This window comes from Caretta caretta, chromosome 10, assembly GCF_965140235.1.
Source record: "Caretta caretta isolate rCarCar2 chromosome 10, rCarCar1.hap1, whole genome shotgun sequence".
Taxonomy (NCBI): Eukaryota; Metazoa; Chordata; order Testudines; family Cheloniidae; genus Caretta; species Caretta caretta.
The window spans coordinates 11,698,756-11,719,462 of NC_134215.1; the positions used below are offsets into that span (position 1 = coordinate 11,698,756).

Genomic DNA, 20,707 nt, shown 5'->3' on the forward strand with positions numbered 1-20,707 from the left:
TTCTCCCTACTGTTACTCACACCTTCTTGTCAACTGTCTGTAATGGGCCACTCGCTTACCACTTCAAAAGTTATTTCTCCTCCCTTGGTATTCTGCTGTTAATGGATTTAACTCGTTAGACTGACCTCACACTTGGTAAAGCAACCCCGCATCCTTTCATGTATTTATACCTCCTCCTGTATTTTCAGTCCATGCATCCGATGAAGTGGGTTCTAGCCTACGGAAGCTTATGACCAAATACATTTGTTAGTCTCTAAGGTGCCACAAGGACTCCTCATTGTTTTTTTTTATAAAAAGAAAAGGAGTACTTGTGGCACCTTAGAGACTAACCAATTTATTTGAGCATAAGCTTTCGTGAGCTACAGCTCGCTTCATCGGATGCATACTTTCCACAGCATGCATCCGATGAAGTGAGCTGTAGCTCACGAAAGCTCATGCTCAAATAAATTGGTTAGTCTCTAAGGTGCCACAAGTACTCGTTTTCTTTTTGCGAATACAGATTAACACGGCTGTTACTCTGAAACCTGTTTTTTTTATGGTATGTTTGGCATTAAGTCTGCATTACATTACCGACCTCTCATATCCACAAATATTTAACACCGATTAAATTCACCAGGGAAAAAATGTAATTGCCCAGAAGATGGATGAAAACATCCAAAATGTATTTTTAAAAAGCAGGGTTGGCTATGACCAACGCTAGCCACCCCACCCTCCAGAAATTAAGGAGCTGGGAATCATCAAGAGACCCTCATTACTACTCATTAAACGAGATGAGGCTCTTGAGCATCTTTCAACTTCACAGCAATTTGCGGGCGATTGAAAAAATTAACAAGTGATGAAGTCAGCCTTCATTTATTTGTTTTTTTTAAAAAGCTTGGAAATAGTCGCTTCCCTTCCTTTTCGGTTCACTCTCAAACACTCCAGTGCAATAGAGGGCTGAAAAACACGCCGAGGACCTGATTCTAGTCTCCCGCTGGTGTAACTACACCAGACAGGATCAGAATCAGACCCTCCATTTCTAGTCTGTCCACGAGGTTTTAACCTTTCACTTGCAGGTGACAAGTTTACTGCAGTGGCTGAGTATTTATCAAGAACTGGAGCCAGGAGCATATCTAGCAGAAAGGAGGGGAGGGCAGACAAGAGCAGAACATCTGGGAGGCAGCAACAGGAGACAAGAACATGTATGGAGGACTGGAGAGAGCCAGAGGAGACGGAAGGAGAGATCCATGCCTGTGGACACCCCTGGAAGGAAAATGAATAAAGTTAAGAAATAAGGTAAGATCATGAGGCCATGCACGGTGGTAGCATCTGAGGAGCTGAGCAACAGGTAAGTTACCAATATCACCTAAAGGCCTGTGAAAGGCTTAAACACTGTAGCCCATAAAATGTTCACCAGCCTATCCAGAGTGCTGGCTGGCCAGTCCTTATTTAGTGAGAGCGATGAAAGCAAGATTCAGCCAGAGACTGGAATATTTCTAAAAGCATACATTTCCTTTGGGAACAGCCCACACATCTCTGGCATGGGAAGCAACCATCACTTCCTGCAGCGGTGTCCATCAAAGCAGATGATTAAACCTACATCAATCATTTGGTGTGAACAGAGAGTCAGGGGACTGGGACATCATGTCACGAGCAACGGCAGCACACCTCTTTGCTTTGCTTTAACAGCCATCTGGCAGTAAGTATCCCAGCCACGCACCACAGCCATGTTCTCTTAATTAGTTTGGGGCTGTGAATGTGTCACACGTCTAGAGATTGCCTGTGTTGAATTCGAGGCCAGTGATAGGGTCAAGCGGCCTGGCCCTAAAAAGAAACACCCAGACTTAGATGGATTGATGCTCCCAGATGGCTGTTCTCTCTTGAGCTGCTTTTTGTTTATTTGAAACCCAGTTGCTGATATCTGCAGACTGCTTCATCCAGGAGCAAGCTGAGCACACAAACACGTGGACAGGTAGAAACCAGCACATGAAAGAGAGGAGTTCAGCCTCAGAGCACTGATAAAGGCTGATCTGAGATAACAGCCCACTCCTACGCGGGTACCACAGAACAGGATGCTGTTAACGAAGCCATACCATGCATGCAGGTTGACTGGACCACCACGCTACCACTGAGGAAAAAAGGTTTTATAAGTGATCCGGATTTCCTACGGGTGAAATGCCCGCTGCTGCCTATACACTCCCATTAGGACTCCAATTGGCCCTCTGTCCAGGCCCAGGGAGAATTTCTTCCTGAAACAAGACAGGGCCTTTAACACTTGGGCACCAAGTGTCCCACCCCCTCTCTCGGACCTGCTCTCTTTGCCTGACCTGCCTTTGCCAATTCACCAGTCACCTGCTCAGGTCCCCATGCACCATCCTGTCATTGCTCGTACTCCAGCTGTGCAACGTCATGCTGGGTCTAACCTACTGGGGGCCAAATTCAGACCTGGCGTAAGCAAGGATAAGTGCCCTAAGATCAACGGGGCGGTGCCTGCACACGCCAGCTCCGAGTTTAGCCTCGAGTGGCTTGTAAACCCCAGGCACTCCTGGAAGCGGGCCTCCGGCACACACAAAGCACTGAGACCACACACGGGGGCAGGGGCTTTGTTTTTTACTCCACCTCTTCCTTCCCCACAAGACACAATTTGTATTAAATATTTTAAATATATTAATTTTTAAAAAGTATTAATAAAAAGTGACGGAACGACAGAGCCGAACGATGAAGTCGTCTGATCACAAAGGGAGAGGGGGGTATTCTGGTGATTTACAGCTGGCTGGAGTATCCTGGATTCTTGCAAATTTGGAAGGGGATGAGTAGAAAAAATATACTGAATTTTATCTTCCTGGGTTGGGAGGTTAAGAGGAGGATACTGTGAAGTTTTAAATATTTTTGGTAATCCCCCTCCCCGCTCCTCCAATTTCCAATTGTTTTTAGTCTTTAAGAAGATTTTCTGGCTTGGGGTAGCCAAAGAGTACAAAATCAGCCTCGTAAAGTTTGTAGAGCTGCTGCCTCCAGGCCAGAGGAATTTTGGCAAACCAGTCCTCCTCCCAGCTGCTGGCAGTCCTGTTCCGGTAGCTGGGGGGGAAGTGGAGGAGCCTGTCCACCTTGAGAAGCTGCAGCAGATGAGCTGCATCTTCGTTGAGGGTCTCCAGCTTCCCGACAAAGTCATAGTCTATCTGGCACGGGTGACACAAGCGGTAAACCTGTCTCCAGTGCTCATTGAAAGGGGCCATCTTCTCTGTCCGGGGGTCCAGTAAGTACTGGATGAAGTCAGGGAAGGAGACTTTGAGGCCCGCCTTGAAGGCCTCGCTAACAGATGTGGGGAGGTTGGTGTGGTTGGAGTAGAGCTTCAACATGGGTATGGCAAAGCGCCGGTAGAACTCCTCATTCTCCAGCTCGAACTTGCTGCGGAAGGCAGAGATGAGCCGCACGAAGGGGTCACGTACGAAGAGGAACTTGGTGTATTTCTTCAGCTTGATCTTCATGAGGTGGCGGGAGAACTTCCCGTAGCGGCGCCAGAACTTGTTGAAAGTCAGGTGGGTGCTGGAGTTGTGGACGTGCTCTCGGGGAATATCCAGGGGGTCCCGGTAGGGGACCCCCTGATCCAGCAGGCTCTCACTCAGCACGATCATCACCCGCTTCCAGTTGGTGCAGGCCACTTTGGGGACATAGCAGTAGATGATGCCGTGGCGGTCGTCCACGATCAGGTGGTTCAGCTCGTAGTTGGGGATGTCGTCAAAGGAACGCTCCTTAGCGGGGAAGGTGAAACTGGAATTGGCACAGAACTCCCGCAGTGCCCTCCGCCGCTCAGCCTGCAGCTTCTCCTGGTCCAGGCTCACTCTGGCCATGCGGGTGGACCAGTCATAGCCTCTCACGTTCTCCTCCAGGTTGCCCAAGTCAGGCCTGCTGGAGCCCTGCAGTGGGGCCTGCTCCGTCTTTCTGTTCAAGGGACCATTCTGCCTCAGGCCAGAACTCAGAAGCTTCTCTAAAAACTCATCCATGTCCAACAAGCCTTCGCGTTCTTCATCCTGAGCAGCGGTGGGCGGAGTGTCCGGGACATGAGGCCTGGAGAAGGACGTGTGCAGGTAGAAATGAGCTGTCCCCACGTTGTCCCAGTACACAATGATCAGCAGAATCATGAACACGGAACCCAGCACCACCGAGAGGCGGAACAGCCGTGCTTTGGTCATCCTAGCTGTTGCCGGGGTGGTCTTTTTCTCCTGAGTTCACCTCAGCCTCACACAGTGCTGCTTGGGACACCACATTGTGCTGCTGACAAGGAGCCTGGAAGGGTACAAAAAACAAAGTTAGTCAGTCTCTCTGATGTAGAGTGACCCTGTAGGGTAACAGCTTCCATGTGGCCATACGTACTCCTGACCCTAAGGTTTTGTGTGACAGGAGCTGTATGAAACATCCTGTTCCCACCCAACTACACGCAGACCACTGGCCCTCATGGGGTTAAATGCAGGCCTTTCTCCTTGCTGTGCCCAGCACCAGTTGATAGCATAACCAGTTGCTCCTACCCCACTTACTGGGTTGCAGGTGGTTGGGGATTAGAAAGTGAAAGTAATCAGTTTCTTAGGCATGGTGCTGCATGCAGCCAGGTTAGAGCGGACTGGCCCTGCTAAGCGAGGGCTCTGGCTACTTTAGAGGATTGTTGGATTCAAAGTCAGTTATTATCTCCTGTAATTTTATCGTGAGTGTTGTAATAGCTGGCGTTTTTCTTAAGGGCTCCAGCTCCTAGAGTCATGTGATTACTTGAGAATCTCCACTTTCATTACAAAAAAAATAAAAATAAGATTTCAGCCCTCATGAGAGAAGCTTGAAAACATGAACATGAAATCTCAAAAATCAGAAAGAAAGTAAAAAAGTAGCCAGAATTTATTTTTTTAAACTCATTTTTTAAACCAATATTATTCATGTCAGGGGCCTGCCTCATGGTTTTTGAATACTTGACGTTAGCAATCCCATAACGTGGTCTCACTTCCTTCATTCAGATGCCCCTAAAGCCACAATACTGTGTTGAAAATAGAGGTTCTATCAGCCAAATGGGCACGAAGGGTGTCACTGCTGGGGACATCAGAGGTCAAAATTCACCTTCCTCCACAGACTGCGAGTTGGCCCAATGCTATGCTTTATCTAATCTCTGTTTGAATGTATTCCACGGATGATAACTCAATGACCTCTCTTGGCAGTTATTCCCTTGTCTATTTGCTTTTGCCACAAGGAGTTTTTCCTATGATTTAATCCAAACTTGCTTCTAATTTATAAAGGGGCCTGGCCCTGATAAAAATCATATTTAACATTCTTTAGGGTTTTACTGTGGCTGTTTGATTACTGCGATCATGCAGCTTCAGGGTTACTCCTGCAAATCTACTTTTCTCCAGCCAAGAGAAACCTGTCCTGCTTTTCTGGAATGTGTTGAGCAGGGGGGCCTCTTGTCTGGCCCAACATATTTTGCATTTCTAGAGCACCTTCCATCCAAGCCATATTAGCTAAGCCTTGCAAACCACTTGGCAGGCGGTCCTATCCCAGTTACAGATAGAGAAATTGAAGCACAGAGGTTAAAATACTCGCCCAATATCTGTCAACATAGATTGTGTCAGAGTATGGAACAGAATGCAGATTTCCTAACTTCCCTTCACTAGCTGCACACATGATCCCAGAGGGAGGTTTGTGGAAGGGAAACAGCTGTACACCCCACTCCCAAGCACGGATGCATTTTTCCTAATCAGGGGATACATGCAAGGTGAGGGCTGGGGAGCCAAGCAAGCTGAATGCAGCGGCCTCAGCTCCTCCCCAATTTAGCTCTTCCCATAGTCAGACCAGCAGCGGGGAAAAAGCTTGAGAGCTCAGGACTGCCCCACAAGCAAAGCCTCTCCAGTGTCTTGACAGAAGGTAGGAGGGAGCAAGGAACAGACAGCATGTCAGAGCAGCATGGCCCAGTGGACAGGACATTGGACTGGGACTCAGGTTCTCCATGGTCTATTCCTAGCTCTGCCACTGATCCGCTGTGTGACCCAGACAAGTCACTTCACCTCCCTGGGCCTCTGTTCCCCCTCCCATCGACTTTGTCTGTTTTGACTATAGAATCAGTACAGCAGGAGCTCTCTCTTACAATGGGTTTGTACAGTGCCTAGCACAAATGGGCCACAACTCACTTGGGGCCTCTAGTTGCTACTGTAATACAAACAATCAATAAGAATACACAAGAGGGGAGAGAGACACTGAGTTGCCTTTTTGCACCTCGCTCAGCATGGACAGGGAAACTGGCCAACTCTGTTTATTGTCAATTTCACGTCTTAGTTGTGATGCAGGAGCCGAATTCTGCAGCATTCAGCTCTCACAAAATCCAAACTGTTTGCACTGAAACCAGTGTATTTATTTACTTTTAGCTTTCATGGTTTCCCCCTCTCCCTAAAATTCTATTTATTTTCGGTCAACAAAACCGAGGTTTTGGGGATTAGTGTCGTTCAAAGGTCATCACTCCTGATCTTCACCCCAATCAACTGCAAATAAGCCCTCTCCTTGCCCTCTTGCAGTATATCAAGACTATTCAGCCACTCTGTCTGCTCCTTAAAGGACCTCAGACCCATCTTAGACAGTGCTCCTTTCATGAAGGTCAACTCAAACTAGTGAGGGCAGGACAACAGTTCAAACAACTGAGCTGAGTCTAAGTTGGTGACATGAAAGGACAATTGATAAACCCCAAGCAATTAGTATTATTCTTTGAATTGCTGTAGTACCTAGGAGCCCTAGTCACGGACAAGAAGCCCCCTGTGCGAGGTGCTGCACAAACACTGAACAAAATAGATGATCCCTGCCTCAAAGAGCTTGCAAGTAGCTGTAACACTGTGAGCATGTTTGCACAAGTTAACTTCCTGCAAAATCCATGTGATGCGCCCCTTGCACTGATATCAATAGTGCTACATGCATATGTGCAAAGAGAACAAATGGGAAGATAAACTGAGCAGAGTCATGTTTGCAGCAAGCAGGGTAGCAATGCAGCTTGCCTGGTTCAGCAGCCCAGGGAAAAATGGTCTTGCAGTTAAAACAAAAGGCCAGGAGTCAGGAGATCCAGATTCTGTTCTCAGCTCCCTATGGGAACTTGGGCCAGTCACTTGCTGCCAAATTTTCAAAAGTGGCCTCTGATTTTAGAGGCTCAACTCAACACACCTTGAGCACTCACAGCTCCCACTGACTTCCAATAGGCGCTGTAGGGTGCTCAGCGCTTGGGGAAACCGGCCTCTTGTTGGGCTCCCAAAAACTGACCTACCCACAATAAGTGACCACTTTTGAAAATGTTGGTCTTGGCCTCCCTGTCTCAGTTTCCCACCTGTAAAATAGGTACAATGTAGGTGAATATTATGACCGGGGTAATTAGGCTGTTTAGTTCATTATTCTTTATAAGGCCCTTTGAGATCATTGGATGGCAGGCAGGGGCCAGGGAAATGCAATGCATTAGAGAGGTTAGAAGGTTCCCAGTATTTTGAGAGAAAGAATCATTTTTCTTTTTTAAAACCTCTCTCTCTGATGAGATGTCACTTAGGAAGGTGAATAAAAAGGTGTTAACTACACAATCTCACTTCTGAAGAGCACTGAGGCTATCAACACAGAAAAGCACCAGTTAAAAACTCCCTAAAACACAAAAACAGCCCTTTCTGCTGACATCCTCATTCTGTTTAACGGCCTCAAAACAAACCATATCCACATCAGTTATGAAAACAAAACCATTTGTGCCCATTAAGTAGCTCTGAAAGGAGCCTTTTCAAAACCAGCACTGGGTTTCTTTCCTCCCAAAATGCTGAGGCCGTTTGCCAGCCAGTTCACACGCACACGGCCTCTCAGGGCAGCAACATTTCCACGTTGTAAAGGGAGAAAAATTAAAAATAAAGAGCATCAGCCAAATCCGAGCAGAGCTTGGCAACAGTTCATTTGATTTAAAATACAACACCTGAAGCGGATTGGGATTCATGGCTAGGGGGGTTCTTCATGGAACCTCATGTTCCGCACCCCACCCAATGGGCAAGCACGGAGACTGGGATGGGAGAGACAAACTCTGACACCATCGGTAGTGAATTTTCTCTTATGGGAAACTTGCAGGGAAGGGAAGAATCTAAACAAGACGAGAGCGAGGCCGTGGGATTGTTGGCATGCAAAGGTAGCATGGGGTCAGCATCTGTTTTGAGACACTGCTCTCCATCCAGATGGAATCATGATAAACAGAAAACAGCAATCAAACCCCTCCCCGGTTTGTAAACTAAACAAAAATGGCGCAGAGGGAAAACTACACAACAAGGTCCAGTATGACAGCTCTGGGTACGTGTGCCCTGGAGACGAGCATACTTCCCTCTTTCCTAGGTGCGAGCCAAAGCATCATAGAACGGTATACATCTGATGAAGTGAGCTGTAGCTCACGAAAGCTCATGCTCAAATAAATTGGTTAGTCTCTAAGGTGCCACAAGTACTCCTTTTCTTTTTGCGAATACAGACTAACACGGCTGTTCCTCTGAGAACTGGAAGAGACCTCAAGAGATCATCTAGTCCAGTCCCCTGCACTCATGGCAGGATTAAGTATTATTTAGCCTATCCCTGACAGGTGTTTGTCTAACCTGCTCTTAAAAATCTCCAATGATGAAGACTCCAGAACCTCCCTAGGCAATTTATTCCAGTGCTTAACCACCCTGACAGTTAGGAAGTTTTTCCTAATGTCCAACCTAAACCGCCCTTGCTGCAATTTAAGCCTATTGCTTCTTGTCCTATCCTCAGAGGTTAAGAAAAGCAATTTTTCTTCCTCCTCCTTGTAACAACCTTTTACATACTTGAAAACCGTTATGTCCCCTCTCAGTCTTCTCTTTTCCAAACTAAACAAACTCAATTTTTTCAATCTTCCCTCACAGGTCATGTTTTCTAGACCTTTAATAATTTTTGTCGCTCTTCTAAGGACTCTCTCCAATTTGTCCACATCCTTCCTGAAATGTGGTGCCCAGATCTGGACACAATACTCCTGATGAGGCCTAATCAGTGCAGAGTAGAGCAGAAGAATTACTTCTCATGTCTTGTTTACAACACTTCTGCTAATACATCCTAGAATGATGTTCACTTTTTTTTTTGCAACAGAGTTGCACTGTTGACTCATATTTAGCTTGTGATCCAATATAACTCCCAGATCCCTTTCCGCAGTACTCCTTCCTAGGTAGTAATTTCTCATTTTGAATGCGTGCAACTGATTGTTCCTTCCTAAATGGAGTACTTTGCATTTGTCCTTATTGAATTTCATCCGATATACTTCAGACCATTTCTGAAGTTTGTCCAGATCATTCTGAATTATAATCCTATACCCCAAAGCACTTGCAACCCCTCACAGGTTAGTATCGTCCACAAACTTTATAAGTGTACTCTCTATGCCATTATCTAAACCTTTGATGAAGATATTGAACAGAACCGGACCCAGAACTGATCCCTGCAGGACCCCACTCGCTATGCCCTTCCAGCATGACTGTGAACCACTGATAACTACTCTCTGGGCACGGTTTTCCAACTGGTTTTGCACCCACCTTATAGTCACTCCATCTAGGTTGCATATCCCTAGTTTGTTTAGGTACAGAGAAGGGCTACTAGGATGATCCGAAGAATGGAAAACGTGTCTTTTTGAAAGGAGACTCAAGGAGCTTGGCTTGTTTAGCCTAACTAAAAGAAGGTTGAGGGGAGATATGATTGCTCTCTATAAATATATCAGAGGGATAAATACCGGCGAGGGAGAGGAATTATTTAAGCTCAATACCAAGCTGGACACAAGAACAAATGGATATAAACCGGCCACCAGGAAGTTTAGACTTGAAATTAGACGAAGGTTTCTAACCATCAGAGTGAAGTTTTGGAATAGCCTTCCAACGGAAGCAGTGGGGGCAAAAGATCTATCTGGCTTTAAGATTAAACTCGGTAAGTTTATGGAGGAGATGGTATGATGGGATAATATGGTTTTGATAATTAAATATTCATGGTAAATAGGCCTAATGGCCTGTGATGGGATGTTAGATGGGGTGGGATCTGAGTTACCCAGGTAAGAATTTTCTGTACTATCTGGCTGGTGAGTCTTGCCCATATGCTCAGGGTTTAACGGATCGCCATATTTGGGGTCGGGAAGGAATTTTCCTCCAAGGCAGATTGGAAGAGGCCCTGGAGGTTTTTCGCCTTCCTCTGTAGCATGGGGCACGGGTCACTTGCTGGAGGATTCTCTGCTCCTTCAAGTCTTTAAACCACGATTTGAGGACTTCAATAGCTCAGACATAGGCAAGAGGTTTTTGGCAGGAGTGGGTGGGTGAAATTCTGTGGCCTGCTTTGTGCAGGAGGTCGGACTAGATGATCATAATGGTCCCTTCTGACCTTAATAGCTATGAATCAGTGTTTTAGCTCAGTTTATCCAAAAACACTTAAAATGCACAATTTAGGGATTTTTTTTCAATGCATTTGCTTGCACTGATCAGGTATGAAAGAGGCAAAGACCAGGAGTGGCTGGTGATCTAATTATCGCTTTGCACTGCAGCACCAAGCATTGAGATATGGATCTTGGATTCAGTCTCTTGTTCTGTTCGTCAGCAGGGGCTGGAAGAGCTGCGGATAGAATACATTCCATTCCGAAGAGTAAGAAGGCAGGTATTACTCAGCAATAATTCTCTAGGCAAGGTCAGTTAAGACAGGGACTGACTGGATCTAAGAGTTGCTTAGGAAGATGCAAAGGGAGCTAAAGGAGGGGTAAACTGTAGTGTGTGTGTGTATGCAGGGCTGCTGGAACTAGGGGTGCTGGGCGCAAGGCAGCACCCCCGACTTGAAGAGGTTTCCATCATATACAGGATTTACAGTTTGGTTCAATGGCTCTCAGCACCCCCATACAAATTGTTCCAACACCACTACGTGTATGTGTGCGTGTTTATATGTCGATACTTAGGCTCGCAGCCTCAGCCCATTAATGGAAGATTTGGAATGCTGCTGCTTGGCACATTGTTTTTTTGTTGTTTGCTGTATCTGTCGGCCTGTCTTGTTGGTAAGATTGTGAATTCTTTGCAGCAGGGACTGTTTTCTATTCTGGTATGTACAGTGCCCAGAATAGTGGGTTCCCCCAACCCTGGCTGGAGGCATTAGATGCTACTGGGATGCAATTAAATAATAATAATGTTTCAAAGAGAGAAAAGGAGTACTTGTGGCACCTTAGAGACTAACAAAGTTATTTGAGCATAAGCTTTCGTGAGCTACAGCTCCCTTCATCGGATGCATCCGATGAAGTGAGCTATAGCTCACAAAAGCTTATGCTCAAATAAATTGGTTAGTCTCTAAGATGCCACTAGTCCTCCTTTTCTTTTTGCGAATACAGACTAACACGGCTGCTACTCCGAAATGTTTCAAAGAGAATCATTCACTTGCAAACTCAACACCAATCACCCTCCATAACACGGTGCAGCTATAGCAGCCTGGCAGCACTGCTGTGAAGTCTCCCACCCCAGGACGCCCTCTTTCAAGTAACAAAAGTGTTTGCCTTACCAAAATGCAGAGTTTAGTGTTATAACAAACACTCACGGCCCTCTGGATCATTGGAAGGATGTTCATTTTGAAAGCCACTGAACTCACGCAGCTTTACCCAGCCCACTCCCGGGGCTCAAGCCTGCTTTCCGGGTTACAGCACACATCTACCAGAGCACAGACTGAGTTTCCAAGATATATAGCTATGATCAGCGGAGGATAAAACAAAATCCTCTCCTGTTAACTCGGTCAGTGCCATATTCACTGATGGGATTTCTATCAGAGACCCATAATGGGACTTAGTTAAACTAAGCCAACTAATGGAGAAAAAAAAATTATTCTGTCAATTATTTTCTCTTTTTCAATGTCAGTGTGATTTTAGTACTAAGAAAAGAAGCCAGGCTGAAAACATTGGAGACTAAAGGTCTCTATATATACACAGAGAGAACAAAGGTCTGAGACAGGTGCCTGAGCCATAACCTGAAGAGAAAACCTCTACAGGTGAGTAGGGAGTTCACACTATATGGCCCACGCAGCCCTGGGTCTCAAAGCTGAGAATGCCAGCAAGAATGCCCTTCAATGCCAATTAAGGTGGTGGTATTTGTGATGCGGATGCCTGCCAAGTGGGAACTGGGTTGAGCACCAAACTCAATTCATACAGGCCAGGTAATTGCCATTGGATCGTAATAACTTAGCTACTACTGACCTGGCCCAGACTGGAACCCGTGACTGGCTTTCCCTCTCATTAGTAAGCCTGGCAATTTGTCTCAGGTAACAACAGTCACAGAAACCACCAGAGACAGTGGCTTCTAAACTCTGGCATAGAGCTGGGGTGTTTATCATAGGGGTCAGAGTCCACTGACTCCAGTGGTTATTATTGCAATGGATTCCATGACTCCCTCTTCCCCACTCCTAGGACTTCGTGCAACACTTTCCGCTCCAGAGAAGCTGAAGATGCAGACCAGGCCTTCAGCAATGGGGCTTAAGAGCTGTTGCTATGACCCATTTTCTTCTGTTCCTGGTCCTTTAACATTTTTTGGGGGGAGAGGGGTTTTGCACAATATAACAGGACATGAGACTTTAGAAAAACTGTCGATTGCATTTTTTGCCATGACTTACCACATCTTTCCCCCGTGACTGCCAGGGAACTCTACTGTCCGTCACCTGAGCCATCCAGCCCCCTGAGCCATAGATCACCAAACCTCGAGTGGGATATGTTTAGTCAAGCGCATTTCAGGTTTTTATTTCACTATATGGTGTAAAACGCTTGAGACCAACTCAGCTCCAGTGATCTGCTTTCTCTAAAAGGGGAAACTCAGCAGATTCTGACATCAGAGTCAGACCAGGACTGTGCTGACTTAGCCAAAACCAAGAAAGATTTTTGCTCATTCTGCAACATCCAAAATAAACTGCTTCACCCCCACGCTGCAAAAATCTAATGGCTTGTCTAGACAAGGTAAATTTGCGTCAGTGTAACTACATCAGTGTCAGTATGTCACACCGATACAAACCCCTAGTGCAGACACAAATCGGGCTTACGCTAGTGCAGCAGTTCTCAAACTGTGGGTCAGGATCTCAAAGTGGGTCGTGACCCTGTTTTAATGGGGTCGCCAGGGCTGGCTTAGACTTGCTGGGGCCAGGGGCCAAAGCCCGAGTGCCACTGTTTGGGGCTGAAGCCAGAAGGCTTCAGCCTTGGACAGCGGGGCTGAGGTTACAGGCCCCCTCTCTGGGGCTGAAGCCCTTGGGCTTTGGCTTTTCCCCATCCCCGGGGTAGTGGAGCTTTGGCCCCTCCCCGGGACCGGATGGGCTCAGGCTTTGGTCCCCCATCCTGGGGTGGTATAGTAATTTTTTTTGCTATTGCATCTTAGCCCAGTGTGGGATATATACATGGAGGGGTTGCACCAGCATAGCATCATCAGTGTAGCTACATCAGTGCATTAGACAGGATCTTAAAGCTGCACTTCAATAACCAACTGAAGTTAAACCCATTTTCCTTCATATTCATTCAAGCTTTTTTCCCCACCTCACTATCACAAAGTCCAATGCCATATGGGTTTAGCAGTACCAGCCGCCCCTTCTCTAATTATTTACTCGGAAGTGTTAACTCAAGAACCATAAACATTTCTAGGCCTTGTTCTACAAGGGGTTCCCAGAATACAACAGGTTTTATTTGTACATTACATTTGCTGCAAGGCCCAATACTCACCCATCAATTCTGGGCCTTTCAAATACTGTGGAGTCTGAGCAAGTCTCAGTTCCCATAGCCCTAGCCAACAAGAATCTGGGATGTTTCTGTTACATAGATGGTCCAGAGAGCAAAGGTTGATGTATCAGAACACTGCGGTTCATACTGTCTGAGTTTACACTAGAAACCCCTTTTGCAAGGCCAATTTTCAAGTGTTTATAACTTTAGTATTTATAATTTACAGCTGTGACATTTTACTCCGTGCTGAAATTTTGCCTGTTGGGTTTCAGTGCAATTAATAAATTGCTTTATAGCTTAGAAGTTGAGTGCGTCAGCAAAGGGCAAGTTCTGATGGCCAACACTAGCTTGCAGCAGCCCACATGTTTATCAAACAAAGATTTCCCAGTAAAATGGTAATTTACCAGTTTTCTTTCTGTAGTATCTGATCAAAGTCTGCTGTTCTCTGGTCTTTAGCGCCCAGAAGAGGGGGCACAGACCTCAGGCTATTTAATACCCTGTCCCAGCTCAAGAGTGAAAGCTTTTTAAAATGTCAAATGGGCTATTTTAAAATTATAACCCTAAGAGTCAGAGAGAAAAAGAAAAGCATAAAAACACCAGAGAAGGGACTTCCTCATCCATTCACCACACCACAAACCCGTGAAGACCAATTCGGGACTGTCAGTTTCCAAAGCCATGGAAATGACTTGGGCTAATACAGGAAACACACATCTGAGTTACAAAACCCATTACACAATGTATTGAAACCTGAAACAAACATGTTACTCAGCTGCACTTGAAAGTACAGAGTCCCAACACGTCCCAGCCTGCCAGGGCTAGGACTATGGAGGAAGATGACTGCATCACTCAAGGATCCTCTAGGACCGTGGTTCTCAAACTTTTTTTTTCCGGCGAACCACTTGAAAATTGCTGAGGGTCTCGGCGGACCACTTAATGATCTTTCCAAATGTTGTTTGTAACGTTAGCTATCTATTGTAAAGCATGTTGGATAAAAGCACTGTATAAAAAAACCCTCAATAATAAACTTTTTTTGTTCTACAAATAAAAGCACACAACTCATATTTTAATATCAGTAGTCTTACCTTTCTAATGTGATGGATGTGTCCTCTCTACCCTGCCACAGCAGCCTCCGAGTTGGGGCTGGGAAGGAGGTGGGGGTCTCTCTCCCGCCACAGAGCTGGGGCTGGGAAGGAGGGCCGTCTCTCCCCAGCAGCCGCAGCCCTGGAGCTGGGGAAAGTCACCTCTTTCTCTGGCCACCCCAGCCCTGCACATCCCAAATTCCCCCCACCCCTTCTTCTCACCCCTCTGCCCCTTCCCATCTACCTCTTATTCCCCCCAAGACCACCACCTCACCTTACATGTGCGTCTTCTCCAGGGTCCAGGCACCTAATTAGAGGAGTCATGCCTGCGAGGCTCCATTAGTTAGGTGGGTGACCCTTCATTCTCTCGTGTGCGGCCCTCCAGACACACACCTTAGAGGGAACTATCCGCAGACCTACTGAATGGAGCTTGTGGACCACTGGTGATCCATAGACCACAGTTTGAGAACCTCTGCTCTAGGAGTTAGCCACAGAAGAGCATTACAACTTCAAAAGGATTTACCAGCCCTTTTAGGCATAGCATACCTGCTGCTGATCCACTGGTGAAGGGATGGGCTTCATAAAGGTCTCATCATCCAGGGCCTAGATGTATGAAAAGAAGACACATGACCTACTACAAACAGCAGTTGATACAGATGATCTTTTGTCAGATTTCTGCTCCTCCCTTCTGAATTTCCATGCTAAATCCATGCAGTTACTTAAAGACCTAATATTACAGATCTTTTGTCCCAACTGTAGCCAGAACTTGCAAATGTCTCATTTTATCAGCCAGATATAGGGTAGTGAGGCACTGAGCTAACCCTTTGATGGTTGCAGTATAAATACAGAGTCTCTCCACACCAGTTTTGAACCAGAGTAACGTCACCAACTTCAGCTGGGTCACTTGATTTACAGCAGTCTAATGAGTGGCAAATCAAGCCCAAAGATGAGATTGGGCTAGAATCAGGGCCATGGCTTCCCACATCAGAAGACTAGGGCCTTTCCCATCAAGGAGAAAGCATAACACCCAGTCTCCACATAGGCATTTCCACTCCTCCCCTCTATTATTCTGCAATCTCGCTTCTATTTCTAGCTTCCACTGATTTCTGTTCAGATCTAACCAAAGAAGATAAAAAAACAAACGGATGAATACACACAAGGGGGTGGGGGAATATAGCAGGTCCAAAGTGACGAAGAACAGCTGGACTACATCAAGGGGCAATCACCCACCTCACATTCATATCTGTATCAAGCAACATCCGGTCACAAGTGTAAACGTGGCTTTAATGCCACCAAGTTCCAACATCTGGGTCTGACTGAGAGCAACAGAGACCCTACCCCATGGTCTCCATTCCTGAGAGCCAGCTGCTTCCAGGACCCTCCGGACTCTCTGTCAGGTAATACCAGGAGTCCTGGCTGGACCCAGGCTGAGATGCTGCCCAGAGCCCCCCGGAACCGTGCGCACATTCACAAGCATTGTCTCAAATGGCCAGCAGCATTCCTAGCCCGTTCTGTGCTTTCCCAGGGCCACCACAGACAACGCAGCGCCCTTGGAAAGCCTCACCCACAGCACTTGGCTTTCTGCCCGGAGTGTGGCTTCAGACACAAGTCACCCCCGTACAGCCATCCCTCTGCACATACATGGGCCACCAAGATCAGAGACAGGAAGCTGGGCAGCAGGAGGAGCAACTGAACTGGTACGTCTGAGCTTCCCCATAAGTATTCGCATTAACAAAACCGACCTAGCATTAAATGCATAGAAATAAACCTGAGATCAGCAGCACCGATGTCCAGCTGTGCCTGGAGGGGAGGGCCAGGTGCGCTGCTGTCGGCCTGTACCATCGGGGGAAGGGATGAACCCCACACCGCTGGCCAGCTGTGCCAGGAGAGGAGGGGCCGTTGCACCCTGGGGGATGGAAGGGGAACCCTGCACCGCTGCCCAGCTGTGCCAGGAGGGGAGAGGGGCATTACACCCCGGGGAAAGAAGGGGGAACCCCGCACCGCTGGCCAGCTGTGCCCGGAGGGGAGAGGGGCATTACACCCCAGGGATGGAAGGGGGAATCCCACACCGCTGGCCAGCTGTGCCAAGAGGGAAAGGGGGCACTGCACCCCGGGGACGGAAGGGGGAACCCCGCACCGCTGGCCAGCTGTGGCCGGAGAGGAGGGGAGGGGGGAACCCCGCACCGCTGGCCAGCTGTGGCCGGAGAGGAGGGGAGGGGGGAACCCCGCACCGCTGGCCAGCTGTGGCCGGAGAGGAGGGGAGGGGGGAACCCCGCACCGCTGGCCAGCTGTGGCCGGAGAGGAGGGGAGGGGGGAACCCCGCACCGCTGGCCAGCTGTGGCCGGAGAGGAGGGGAGGGGGGAACCCCGCACCGCTGGCCAGCTGTGGCCGGAGAGGAGGGGAGGGGGGAACCCCGCACCGCTGGCCAGCTGTGGCCGGAGAGGAGGGGAGGGGGGAACCCCGCACCGCTGGCCAGCTGTGGCCGGAGAGGAGGGGAGGGGGGAACCCCGCACCGCTGGCCAGCTGTGGCCGGAGAGGAGGGGAGGGGGGAACCCCGCACCGCTGGCCAGCTGTGGCCGGAGAGGAGGGGAGGGGGGAACCCCGCACCGCTGGCCAGCTGTGGCCGGAGAGGAGGGGAGGGGGGAACCCCGCACCGCTGGCCAGCTGTGGCCGGAGGGGAGGGGGGCACTGCACCCCGGGGACGGAGGGGGGAACCCCGCACCGCTGGCCAGCTGTGGCCGGAGAGGAGGGGAGGGGGGAACCCCGCACCGCTGGCCAGCTGTGGCCGGAGAGGAGGGGAGGGGGGAACCCCGCACCGCTGGCCAGCTGTGGCCGGAGGGGAGGGGAGGGGGGAACCCCGCACCGCTGGCCAGCTGTGGCCGGAGGGGAGGGGAGGGGGGAACCCCGCACCGCTGGCCAGCTGTGGCCGGAGGGGAGGGGAGGGGGGAACCCCGCACCGCTGGCCAGCTGTGGCCGGAGGAGAGGGGAGAACCCCGCACCGCTGGCCAGCTGTGGCCGGAGAGGAGGGGAGGGGGGCACTGCACCCCGGGGACGGAGGGGGGAACCCCGCACCGCTGGCCAGCTGTGGCCGGAGGAGAGGGGAGTGGAGGGGGGCACTGCACCCCGGGGACGGAGGGGGGAACCCCGCACCGCTGGCCAGCTGTGGCCAGAGGGGAGGGGGGCACTGCAGACCCCTCGCACCCTGGGTGGGGGATCACGGCTCCGTCCCCGCGCCCGGCCAGAGCCACCGCCCCGAGTCCCGCTCTCACCTCCGCCCGGAGCCGCTCGGCTAGCGGAGCCTCCAGCCGCGGCTGCAGCCCCGACTCCTCCCCCTGAGCCACCGCCTCTCGCGAGAAGCCGGCCGGGGGGTCCGGACAGCGGGGCCGCAGCGCAGGCGCCGCTCGGTCCAGCCGCGGGCCGGTCCCTGCCCCGGCCGCGACTCGGTCCCGCGCTCGCTGGAGCCTTTGCACCGCGGGGCTGGAGCGGAGCCTTGGCCGCCGCCGCCCGCCCCGGCCCCGGCCCCTCAGGGCGCCCCCAGCCCGGCAGCGGGTGCAGACTGGGCCGGGGAGCGGGGTTTAAAGTCAGGGCCCGGCGCCGGGGCGAACTCTTCCCGGGCATCGCACGTGGAAGTGACTCGCTGGGCCCAGCTGGGTTCAAATGCTGCAGTCGGATGGAAATTGCGACAGCGGCTGCGCCCCCTTCTCTCACTCGCAGGGCGCTCCTTGCACGGGCCCAGGGGGATTCAACCCGCTCTAACGATGGTGGGGGAGAGGGAGAACTGGCTTCTGTTCTCCACTCCGCCACTGTCCTGCTGTTCAGCCGGGGTCGAGCTGCTTAACTTCCATGCCTCGCTTTCCCTCTTTGTAAGATCTGGGCGATACCAGCCTCTGTAAAGCACTTTGAGGCTCATGTGAAAGGCATGATATAAATGCAGAGTATGGATCCAGGCAGAAAGGCCCAGAGTATTTGGAGTTCATCCATCCAGGCTGAAGGACCTCTCTGTTCAGTCTCATTCACTGAGTGATCTATTCACACCGCCTTAAAGCAACTCTGCCCAGTCCCTCTCCCCTGCATTGCCTAGTGGGACAGTTCTGCTCCCTTCTCTGGGATTTTTCCATGTCTCGTTCAGGGTGCAAATATTTCCTAATGGAACTAAATTGTTTATCCCTGTGGGTGGCTCTCTCTCAAATATTGATGTGCATCCTAAGAGCAAACAAAACTTCCCCCTCTGCACTGGACTCAAGTCAGCAGGAGAGTTTGTATGTAGCATCTGAATTGAAGTGCTGTCAGTCAAGCAGCAATGGCAAGCCAACAAAAATGCTATACAGCTTCCCCTCTGTAAACCAGGCCAGAGACTGAGGGATTGTAGTTGGCATCAGATTATAAGGCAGTTTCCATTAATATGATCTGTTGCTTGTGGCTCAGGTGCCAATAGCAACAGGTACTCAAAATAATCTGTGGGAAATGGGAAGCCAAGAATTGCTCATATTTTCCTCTCAAGCAGACAAAGATAGACGAATATGGGTATAACAATTACAAAAAGAATCTTAGCTCTCTTAAAAGATTTATGGGAAACCCACTGCACTGTAAAACTGTATTCCAACCAGTTACTGGTAGTAGGAAAACTTTTTAGTAGTTATATTAACCTCATTGTTGAATTGGTTACTGATTTTGTAACCATCTTGAAGGAGAAAAAATAATTTAGGCTAGTTTATTTTCTGCAAGGATTTAGTTTTGTGTGGATCATGGAATGGTGAGTGCCTAGTGGTGAACTGACAGCAAGACCAGTTTGTGCAGGGAGGCCTGTTGCTGTTGCAGGCTGGTGCTTTGGGGGAGAGAGACCACTTAGAAGTGACCTGCTCTGAGGAAGGTCTCTCCGCTGTGCTGCACTTCTTGTGAAGATGAAGGCAGCTACAAGCAATCCCATTTGTGCAAATTAGGTGCAGCCCTGGGGCTTCCAGCAAGTTGTCAATCATGTGAACAAAAGTTTGGGCTCCCCTAATTTAAACACACCTAGAATGTATCATACAAAAGGCCCAGAGGAGTTTAAATTCTTGTCTCTTTCCTCACACGTAAAAGGCAAGAACATACATCTGATGAAGTGAGCTGTAGCTCACGAAAGCTCATGCTCAAATAAATTGGTTAGTCTCTAAGGTGCCACCAGTACTCCTTTTCTTTTTAAGAACAGGAGAGCCCGTCATTCCAGGTCAGAGGCAATGTCATTCATCTGAGTTCTGAACATTAGTGCCCTCTCTCTCCTATGATACACTCAGCTTCAAGAGACTGGGGACCGACTCTTCGGAGTCCAGAGCAGCAACACAGAGTTACTGACTCCAAGCGTCTGAGGTCTTTCTCAAATCGCTACAGTCATATTTTTTTAACTTGCAGATTTTAAATGTAGGAAAATTATTAAAAAACATTTAAAGGTGGCGTTGCATACAATGGCTCCGATTCATCTTCAACTGTGTGGTGTTCCTGGAAAATTAGCATCAGCTTCCATTTGTTTCCAAATGTGCAACCTCCAGTCTGAGTTATGTCCACAAACCAGTGCCTTAGTGTCAGGATTCAAAGTAGCAGTCTGAGGGAAATAGGATCTAGCTTCTGAACACTGTGACTTTTCAGAGTGAAGCAGCCCAAAGGTATTTAGCAGAGATGTACACATTTGGAACATTCATGATAATCCATCGCACTCAGTTTCTTGCTCCCACCTAGTTCACATGGTGTCCTGTAAATACAAGACTGGCTCAAGGCCTGCTGGAATGGGTTTATTTTCACATGGTCTGTGTTTATTTTATCTAGGTGTGCTTTTTATTTCTTTGCAAGTTCTCCTGGCCCCTCTTGTCTACAATGCGACGTATCAGGCTTTCTGCTGTTTAACAGAGAATTCAAAGAGGAGTGTCCATCAGACCTTATTACATTATACTGAAAC

At 48.9% G+C, this 20,707-nt stretch overlaps 1 protein-coding gene across 2 annotated transcripts; it reads right to left on the reverse strand.

Annotated features, from left to right (window-relative positions):
• Positions 1 to 836: 836 nt before the first annotated feature.
• Positions 837 to 18,146, reverse strand: CHST12 (carbohydrate sulfotransferase 12). 2 transcript variants are annotated; one of them, XM_048868188.2, is made up of 3 exons: positions 18,048 to 18,146; positions 15,325 to 15,381; positions 837 to 4,263 (listed from the first exon to the last, which is right to left on the reverse strand). In XM_048868188.2, the coding sequence occupies exon 3, from the start codon at positions 4,167 to 4,169 to the stop codon at positions 2,910 to 2,912; it is 1,260 nt and encodes a 419-aa protein (XP_048724145.1). In that variant the 5' UTR covers positions 4,170 to 4,263; positions 15,325 to 15,381; positions 18,048 to 18,146; the 3' UTR covers positions 837 to 2,909. The 2 variants fall into 2 exon arrangements, with proteins under 2 accessions (XP_048724145.1, XP_048724146.1); XM_048868189.2 differs by lacking the exon at positions 18,048 to 18,146 and adding an exon at positions 16,547 to 16,952.
• Between the last annotated feature and the right edge of the window lie 2,561 nt (positions 18,147 to 20,707).